Source organism: Haliaeetus albicilla, chromosome 16 (genome assembly GCF_947461875.1).
Source record: "Haliaeetus albicilla chromosome 16, bHalAlb1.1, whole genome shotgun sequence".
Classification (NCBI taxonomy): domain Eukaryota; kingdom Metazoa; phylum Chordata; class Aves; order Accipitriformes; family Accipitridae; genus Haliaeetus; species Haliaeetus albicilla.
The window spans coordinates 12,941,614-12,951,353 of NC_091498.1; the positions used below are offsets into that span (position 1 = coordinate 12,941,614).

At 46.9% G+C, this 9,740-nt stretch overlaps 1 protein-coding gene across 1 annotated transcript in view; it reads left to right on the forward strand.

The window, feature by feature from the left end:
• PNPLA2 (patatin like phospholipase domain containing 2) overlaps positions 1-9,740 on the forward strand; it is a 31,304-nt gene that overhangs the window by 16,086 nt on the left and 5,478 nt on the right. Inside the window, exons 2-8 of the mRNA XM_069803534.1 lie at positions 662-894; positions 1,078-1,143; positions 5,160-5,369; positions 6,316-6,376; positions 7,317-7,484; positions 7,937-8,069; positions 8,822-8,944. Of these exons, the coding sequence (XP_069659635.1) occupies positions 662-894; positions 1,078-1,143; positions 5,160-5,369; positions 6,316-6,376; positions 7,317-7,484; positions 7,937-8,069; positions 8,822-8,944 (994 nt within the window). The remainder of the gene's footprint in view (positions 1-661; positions 895-1,077; positions 1,144-5,159; positions 5,370-6,315; positions 6,377-7,316; positions 7,485-7,936; positions 8,070-8,821; positions 8,945-9,740) is intronic.

The window sequence follows — 9,740 nt, forward strand, 5'->3', positions numbered from 1 at the left end:
CGTGCTTGCCATCAGGGCCTAGTTTAGTGTTGTGGAATTGGACACAGAAGGGACAGGACACCAAAGACTCTGCAGGAGGCACTAATTCCCTAATGGAGCGTAGTGTCTGTCTTGCTCACCTGAGATGTGGCTGACATTCACAGCAGAGCTGGGATCACTTAGCTGGAAAGCACTGACATTCCTGTTTACTGGCACTTTTGCTTGCAGGCAGATGACTTTTTTTCATGTCAGAAAGAAGATGATGCTTACTAGAAAAGTTTTAGTGGAAGATGTTTTGAAGTGGATTTGGCCATAAGCTCAAAACGGTTAAAGCATCTCCCTTGTTTTCTTTGTTAGTCTGTGTTTTCACCAGCCCTGCACTGGCCAGTGAAACAGGATTAAGAAAAAGTATGAGGCCTTAGCCAGATGCCTGTCATCTTCCTTGACTTTATAAAACATATGTAAGATGAGGGTATCTCTTTGCAGTGGGGGAGTATGAGGGCCAAGACAGCAAACTTCCGTGACTTCTGTAACACTGCTCATAATAGCCTCTCATCTTGAGTTATATACCAGCCAGTGGGGAGAACATTTGAGTAAAGCTGTGAATGAGGCTTTTCTATGCCTTATTTTGTAAAGGAGAAGGCTGGTTTTGCTAGGTGTGTTTTTCTTTCTCTCGTTGCAGGTGAGGCTGGTGCCAGCATTATTCGAGTGTCAAAAGAAGCCCGGAAGAGGTTCTTGGGCCCACTCCACCCATCTTTCAACTTGGTGAAGATCATTCGGATCTGCCTGTCCAAGACTGTGCCAGAGAATGGGCATGAGGTTGCAGCGGGACGTTTGGGTATTTCCCTGACACGGGTCTCTGATGGAGAAAATGTGATACTGTCAGACTTCAATTCCAAGGAGGAGCTGATCCAGGTGAATGGAACTTACTGCAGAGGGCTATGCAGGAACTGCATGCAGCTTTGTTTTGCCTTAGTCTCTGATATCCTTAGTACTAGACTATAATTGTCAGCACATGCTAGTGTGGTGTTGCAAGAAGAGTAGTAGGTTCAGTGGGCTTTGATCTCTTCTTACATTCTGGATCTCTTTCTCCCTCAGGCCTGTGTCTGCAGCACCTTTATCCCTGTCTACTGTGGGCTGATACCTCCAACCTTGCGTGGAGTGGTAAGTAAGACTCTCAAGATGCTCCTTCATTAAATAATGCACTAATGAATAAGAAGGCAGAAATGCTGGTACTCAATTTTGGCAGTCTTCTTGCCGGTCTGCTGGCAGCAATTAGCCTGAAGAGGCACAAGAAATTCCCAAATAAACAACTTCCAACAGTGGATGTGTCTTATTTCCACTGCTGCCTGCAGTTGGCTATAAAAGTCCCAAAGACTAGAGGATTTAGCATGATAGTAATATATAGCAATCTGGGCAAGTGCTGGCTGACTTAGCAAATGGTTCTCCTGGCTGCTTGGTACAATGTTGTCCAGCACTGAGGCTCCAACCCTCTGTATGTGGAGAGAACTTGGGTCCAGAATAGAAATCATGAGTGTAGTCCCTCTCCCGTGTGCCTGATGCTTTCTGCAGGGTTTTAACTAGGAGTGCTGATATCAGACCTCTTTTCCATGGAGTTCTTCCTGTCCTTCCTCTGACAATAATGTTCTGCTGCCTGCTAGAGCTTTCTTTAACATCCTGTCCAGAGCAATTTCTCCCTTCTGTGTTTGCATGTTAGAAATGAAAACATGTGAAAGCTTTGCAGACCTGGAGTGTCTCTGAATATTGTAGTCATGCTTAAGGGCCTCAGTTGAGCTTGGTCTCCCCTTGAGCTACATAGGTTAATGCACACATTAAAAGGCAGTTTGTTTGCAGACTAAATAGTCAAAAGGGAGAGGGAGAACCGCTATTAATGTATGTGTGTCCTGGTTTCCCATAAGTGACCTGACCAAGATGCCTCAGTCTGTCAGAGCACAGCATCAAATCTGCTTCCACTGCTACCTGTGTCCTAAAAGTGAGGTCAGTTTTGCTCCTGCATAATATACAACTTGGCTGGTTTTGCCTTGTGCAAGCATGTTGGGCAGGGAAGTGACCTAGAAGAAATGTCCATTGTCCAGCCCTTCAGAGAAGTGACAGAATCGGTAATTGTTTGGCATTTGCTCAGCAACTGCAGGCGGGGTTTTGCTCCCACAGCTGGTGGGAGCATAGCAGTAGCTCTTGCCTGACACATCTTTGGGGCTAGTTGAGGTCAGTGTGGATAAGGCAAAATCTCAAAATTCCAAAACTGTGTACTATGTAGGGTTTCTGGAATGTGTAGCTGCCCTGGCACACTTGAGGGATGACTTCTCATGTCAAGATTTCTCATGGGGAAAGGTGGGGAGGGAATATATGAGATGAGGAAATTAATTCCTACCCCTTCCCTAGAAAACCATGGCTCTTTGTGTCTCTGAAGGGGGGGCTGGCAAGGGGAGATGTTAAATTAGGTTGGATACGAGCCTAGGAAAAGGTTTTGAAACAGGACTGCATGCTTCCTAGCATGCCTGTGATGACTGTTTGGCACAGGACAGACTGACAGGCCTGGTGTGAGGACCAGTTTTCAAGGCAATATGACTGTGTGCAAGGTGTAAAATGCATATTCTGCCTTCCTCCTAATCTTTTTCCAGTGTTCACTTCTCAGAGCTCTGGTAGCCCCATGGAGTGGATGATGAAGATGGGTGGGAGGAGAAAAAAAAAAAGGATTCTCACATACCAAGAAATGGAAGGGTCAATAATGCTGTCAACACATGCTCTAGCTGTGAACTGTCTGCAGCATGTGGGTGAGATAAACCCCTAACAAGGGTCAAAAAGCCAGTTGTCAGTTCATGTGAGTGAGGGGCCCTGTGCATGGGGAGGCACGACAAGGGAATGGAACTGGGCACCCCAGAAATTACCCCAGTCCATGAACCATCCCCAAAAGCTGCTACTGCTCAAGCCTGCAGGCAGCTGGTGGTTGCAGCCTGTGTCTCTGTGCTGTTAGGGACTTTGCAGGAGGTTGAAGAGTGGTTAGGCTCGGGTTGGTGGAGGTTCAGGTAAATCCAGAGAAGTGGCAGCTGATCTTGAGTAAGGAACGGTAATTGACATTGGCTTGGGGAATGGTGGACCAGAGAGCAGGGTCTGCACGTGTATTTCTAGATTTCCATGCAGTGAGAAGGCTTTGCCTATCAGCCTTGTTGTAGTTAAGCCTTTCTAATGGCATCCATGCACTCATGCTGCCACCCTCAGGAAAACATATGTTTTTGCATCCTTACCGCAAAACTAGTGTCTTACTTAAGTGGCCAAAACACTTACCTCCATCTTCTTTAAACAAAGCTGGTCCTGCCTGCTTTGCTCTGTCCTCTTCCCACTCAGCCTGTCATGTTCTCATCCCTGCAGAGGGAGTCAGCCAGATGTCTCCAGCTCTAGCTGTGCCTAGTCTGGCTTTCAGTGGAGCAGCCTTGGGGAGACGATGGCAATGACAGTTTGCTATGGTCACTTTTGTCTTAGGGAAAACTGATGCCCACTTCAAAAGGGGGTGAGGGTTTAATTGATTTTTGGCACCTCTGTTGTCTAGAAGGCATCCTGTAAGCAAGCTGAGTGTTACTGTTTCCGAAAGGGTGTACTTCTCCTTGAGTTTAATCTATCCCATCCTTCCACTTTCTTCACTGCCCAAATCGAGGTGGTGCAGGAGTCTCTATGTCTATCTTGATACTGTGTTTGATGAAGAAGGCCTGACACAAGGATAAAATCCCCTGTGCTATGAGTTAGTGCTGCTGTAGCCTACAAATGTAATCACAAGCCATCTCCCTTGAACCTGTAGGCTGTACACAGAGGTAGCCCTGAGGTTTAGTTTGCCCCCAAGAAACCTGTTGTGCAGTCCCCCTGACCCTGTTGCCTCAATGGGAGCTGGACTCCTATAGCTGGATTTGATTGCTTTCAGCCCAAGAGCCTATGAACTGTTCCCCAGGCTCAGAGAAGCTGCTTGAAGAGGTCTCTGCCTGTTTGCCATCCAGAGCAAGAGAGAACAAAGTGCCAAGCACCCTCCAGGCAAAGCAGCTGGCCTTTTCCTAGGCATTGTGCAGCAAAGACCAATGTTGGTGGTCAGTCTGCCTATGAACAAGGCAAAGCATGACACAGAATGGAGTACTTCCTCTTCCAATCAGCATTTCCATGCTCTGCCTGGGTTCAGCCTCTGCCAGCTCAGCTCATCACCCAGCAGAGAGCTGAAAGATGTTACAGCTGCTGCTTGTGGGGCTGTGTAGCTCCTGTATGATGATTTGCATTTGAACCCATCCAAAAGGAGGGATTCCAGGCAGCAAATGGCAGGATCAAACCTGATACAAAATCAGCAGGACTCTTCTGTAACTGAGGTTCACAAGAGCTTGAGTTGCTCTGCAAAGGTCTCAAACTTCCTGCTCTTTTGGCTTGACCTACATCCCCTTCCTTTTATCTTCTGCATGTTGCTTACTCTGCCAAAGGCCTGGGATAGGGATTGTCTTGCTCAGCTCCTTGTGCAATTGTGGTACTCCAACAAGTACTTTGAATTGAGTACATGCTACTGGGGTTGCCCTTCCTGCAAGGGTAATGCAAATGTGTTTATGGTACGTAGGTACAGAACATTCTCTGATAAGAAGGTGCCTGTTAAGAGCAAAACCCAAGTCCCTTGTGCTCTCTTACCACACCACAGCAAGTAGATTCCAAATGTGTATGCATGTGTTGGGCTTGCTGCTTGATAGCAACAAATCAGCTGGTTTTACTCTTAGGTAGCAAACCCTCTGCCAGTGGGACTCGTGTCTGAGCTTATTCATTTTAAACACAAGTGAAAAATGGCACAATGTCACAGTGTGATAGCTTAGATCAGTGCTAATTTGCACTGCAGGTGGTTGTTGGTGTGTCATTATTTAATTGGACAGCAGTTAAACCCCGTAGGAGATGTAAGTCAGCAGTCGCACAAGTGAATATGCCTTTCTCATTGAACATTTGTGACCAACACACTTGACTGTAGCAAGAAAGGGGGATTATAGACAACACAGCTGTGCTATCACTGTTTTTGACTCCTCCAGTGCTGGTGGATGTACTCCATTCTCTTCTGAAGTTGTTGGCATGAACATGAACAGGGACACAGAGTAAAAAAGACGCTTGATCAGTTACGAGAATGAAGAGTGCTTCATTTGTTTTGATTTCAGAGATATGTTGATGGAGGGATTTCTGACAACTTGCCACGATATGAGCTGAAAAACACAATCACAGTCTCTCCATTCTCAGGAGAGAGTGATATCTGTCCACGGGACAGTTCCACAAACATGCATGAGCTGAGAGTCACCAATACAAGCATCCAGTTCAACCTTCGCAACCTCTACCGCCTCTCAAAGGCCCTGTTTCCTCCGGAGCCGCAGGTGAGTTTCCTGACAGCACCAGAACTTGGGGACAGTAGATAGGCACTGGCTATACTGTGCACTTTAGCAGAAGAAGATTCCAGACACTTTAAGTTTTGTATCTTTTGTTTGTCTGTCTTTTAACCTTGATATTATCAAGCCAGTGATGTGGCAGACCTTGACCATCGGCACAAGGTTATATAGGTGGCTTGGTTTTCTTTTGCTACTGGGAGATCTGGAATTTAGGTGGTAGCAGTTGCTTGGAAAGTATTCCCTTGTTGCTCTTTCTAGAGTAGCGTTTGCCAGGAAGTCAGGCTTACTTGTAAACAAGGATGTATCAGCCATCAGAACTAATGTGCTCTTCAGTGTTTTAAGGTCAGGATGGAACTGCCAGCCTGCAGCCAGTGACTGTCTCCTAAAAAGTGCCAGTGAAGCCGGTGGCACTGCAAACAGCTTTGCATGCTTCTGAGCAAATGTGGCCTCAAATAGCCCTGGCATTTGGGTATAATAAGCATGCGTTCATGAGCTGAATTATTTGGAAAAGTTTTTTTTCTGCTGCCTCTCTAGTCTTAGCTGGCTTTATCTGCAAACACAGTGGCCCTTCATGGCATCTGCTAGGACGTATTGTGGGCCGCTTGTCAGAGTGACTTGCCGAAGGCTGCCCACAGCAGCATCACTTCTAGATGGGGAAATGAGGTGGCTGCAAGTCTAAGCCTGTACTTATGTAGGATTCCAGGTGTTGTGTCCCTTCCAATCCAAATTATACTGTGATTCCCATATCCAATGTATTCATGTTATACCTCCCATTCCTGCTCAAAGCCTGGGAAGAGCTGGCAAGGATGAAACTTGTCCTTGGGATGGCTCAGGAGTCAGGAGAACTCCTCGAAAGCCAGCATTGAGCTGGGTGTTTGCTCTGCTCAGCCAGACAATCTCCAAATTACTTGCTCTTGTCTTCCTCTGCCCACAGGTGCTGCGGGATATGTGCAAGCAGGGCTATCGGGATGCACTACACTTCCTGAAGAAGAATGGTAAGGCACTGGGTGTTTGTAGGGTGCACTGAGTTGCCTCTTCTGTGCCAGGCTTGGTGCCTTGGCTTTGAGGATAGTCAATGGTGCATATGAAAGGCAGACGGGCGGAGCTGAGCTGTGCCTCAGATATCAGAATATGGAATTTCCATTAATAAGTCTATTTTAGCACTTCAGGAAGCAGAGGTGGAGTGGACACCTTCCTAGTGCAATGCAGACGGACTCTAACCACTCTGATACCAGAGTGGTTGTTTTGGCACAACTGAGTGTTGAAGCTACTTTGCATGTGCTCAGTGCTACACCAACACAGTTGTTAGGCTCCAGTGCCATTTGGATATCCTGCAGATACCCTGCTCCTTTTTATGTGCAGCTAGGGTATGTCTAATGTGTAGCAGCAGTGCAGAGTGCAGGCACGCCCTCAGCAGCCCCAGTGCCTAGCAGTTTGATGCTACTGTTTCACTCTCTTCTACCTGCAAGCCCTGAACTTTCTTGCCTCCAACTGTTGTAGCAGGTTGAGTGTGTGTTTGACGCCATCTAGTGTCAATTTACAGCAGATCAAGCACATTTGTTTGCTTTGTGGTGCATACCTTACTGGGATAAGAGCAGTCATGCAGCTGTGTTTGTGGATTAAGCTGCAGGAGGGAAATCTTGCCTGCAGGATTGGTGACTGGTAGATTATAGCAACAAAACACTTCCAAACAGCACCCTGCTGTACTTAAAGGGGAAAAGTTGGGATTTCTGGTGGAGAAAGAGAGGATGATCTTAAAGCAGCAAGGTTTCTAACTCATTGTGGTAAGCATTACAATAGATGTAAGCTAAAGAGACTGGGTATGATGTCTGTCTGTCTGGGGGGGGGTAGGGTGAAGTGAGGACTAGCACTATAAAGGCTAGGCAAGGCAGGGCAGCTGGTTTGTATCATCCTTATGATATGACTTCTTCTCAGGTCTCCTTCATCGTCCAAGTCCTGCCCGTCCTCTCCTTGCCATAGAAGCACCCCCAGGACAGAAGAAAGAGGAAGAAACAGAAGATGAGGACCAACTAGAGGACAATACTGCCCTTGCTGTTGTTGAAGAGCACATCTTCGAACACTTGCCTCCCAGACTGAACCAAGGTATGAACCAAAGGGAGAGAGCCCAGGCAATCTTCCTGTGCTACCTGGTCCACTTCAGAGGATTACTGGGATGCGTGGGTATTGCTTGTGGCTGGGCTTGGCCATACCCAGGGATTGAACTGGCACCCGCTGATGGTTAGATGGAGTTGGGGCCTCTTAGGTAAAGTTGTGGCTTGCCCTGTGGAGGTTGAATTTGGAGAGTTTGACTCATTTGACAGTGTTCTGCATGGTAAGGAGAGTAGGGGATCTTGTTGCTTACTCCTTTTGGAGTCTGATAAAGCTAAAAGGTGCTGTTCTCAGCTGTGCTCTGAGAATTGCTACCCTGAGCAAGACTTCCTTAAGAAGTGGAAGGTGGAGAGGGAACACCTCAGGCTGGGTAACTTCTGGGGTATGGCAAGGAAGAAGGGATAGTTCCACTGGGGGGATTCAGCCATGTTCTCTTCTGTCTTCAGCTCTTCTGGAGGCTTGTGCCGAAAGAAGAAGTTTCTTGACTGGCATCACCAACATGCTGCCTATACGTGTTGCCACAGCAATGATGGTCCCCTATATGCTGCCCCTGGAGTCTGCAGTTTCCTTCACTGTCAGGTAGGCCTTCAGCTGGTTCCCTCAGTGGTGTTCTTCCCAGATGAATGGACAGAGAGTAGGATCTTCTCTAACTCTGCAGTACCAGAGTTCTTGGGGAAAGAGTTCCTGCCATTTAACATACATATGAAAAAAACCCAAAAAAACACCAAAAACAAAAATCACAAAACCCAACCTGAAACTTTTCCTACCTTCATGTGTCATTTAGCTACAGCCAGTACTTCCAGCTTGAAGAAAGATGGCTGTGTGCTGGAGCTCGCCCTAGAAAATGGTGATAAATTTTGGAGCCTGGAGAGAGACTTCTGAACTGGGAGTGCAGGGATGAAAGCAGAAACCACACAAGAGGTGGTTCCCCTCTGGAGCGAGGGGTAGAGTAGTCCCAGCCATTTCCAGCTCTACTCTTACACGGCTGGGAAGACAGGTCTGTCAGACTTGTTCTTAGTACGAAGTACTCTATGAAAAGTTTCTGGAAGGAGATAGCTTGTGATAGAAAGGCTTAGGGAAAAACACTTTCCAAATCTGAAAATGGATGAGAAGTATGGAAAGTGCAGACACAAAATGTAAAGATAAGTTCCTGGGTTGTTCTCAACCTTCACAGCTTCTCCCCCTTAATTCTGTGAATGGTAGTATAAAAGGCCTTTAATGCATTTGTCACCAAAAATAATGAGTAACCATTGATAGGAGGTAAAACTAGCATTCTTTTAATCCTATCCTTTGTGTGGCCCAACTAATGGTTGTCACCTATCTCTTCCCAGGTTGCTGGAATGGCTCCCAGATATCCCTGAGGATATTAGATGGATGAGGGAGCAGATAACTGAAATCTGCAACTATCTTGTGAAGAAAGCCAAGAAGAAACTGGGCAGCCATCTTTCAGCCAGGTATGGCTGCTTTCCTCCACAGCACTGTTCTGGAGGAGCCCTCCATTTCCCCTTTCACCTTTGACTTCTACAGACTCTACTCCAATGGAGCAGAGCAAGTAAGGCACAAATTGACCAGAAGGATTTACTGGCCAGCCTAAAATGCAAATCTGGTCCATGGTCTCTTGGCTTCCTTGGGTAGACTCAGCACATGGTCTCCTTCCTTCTTTCCATTACAGGGCAGACCCTGTAATGAAGCTGTTACTACAGCAATAGGGCAGAAGATGTAGGTCTAATTAAAACAGTATGCTAGCTTATTCCATGCATCTTCCCTGTAGAAGACATTGGTGCTTGTCTTTCTGGCATTTGCTGGCCCAGGATCCCCTAAAAGTTCCTTCCAAGAGGTTTTTATGTTCAAGTGACCTTTTCTGCCTTGAGATCTAGGCCTGGTTTAGGGTGGGGAGGCACTAGGGTGGCCAGGAAACACCAGAGGGTTTCCAAATGAGACAGAGTGCTTTGGCTCTGTGTGCGTGCCTGGGCTTCTGAACTGAACTCCCTGCAGTCGGCCGTGGCTTGAGGCTGAGGCAAGACTGTATTGCTTGGATGGGGATAGGAAACTGTATTACAGTAGCAGGCAGAAGGTCCCAGCTGTGATTTGAATCCTAGTACAAGGGTGTGATTCTTACCCATGAGAACTCATGGTCTGAATAATCAAGAAATGTGAGGGGGGGAAACAGGCACACACAGAGACTTCTGACTAAGGTCATGCAGTCAGTGGTAGAGCAAAATAGCTCTATGGTTCTGGAGCTCTGGTCTT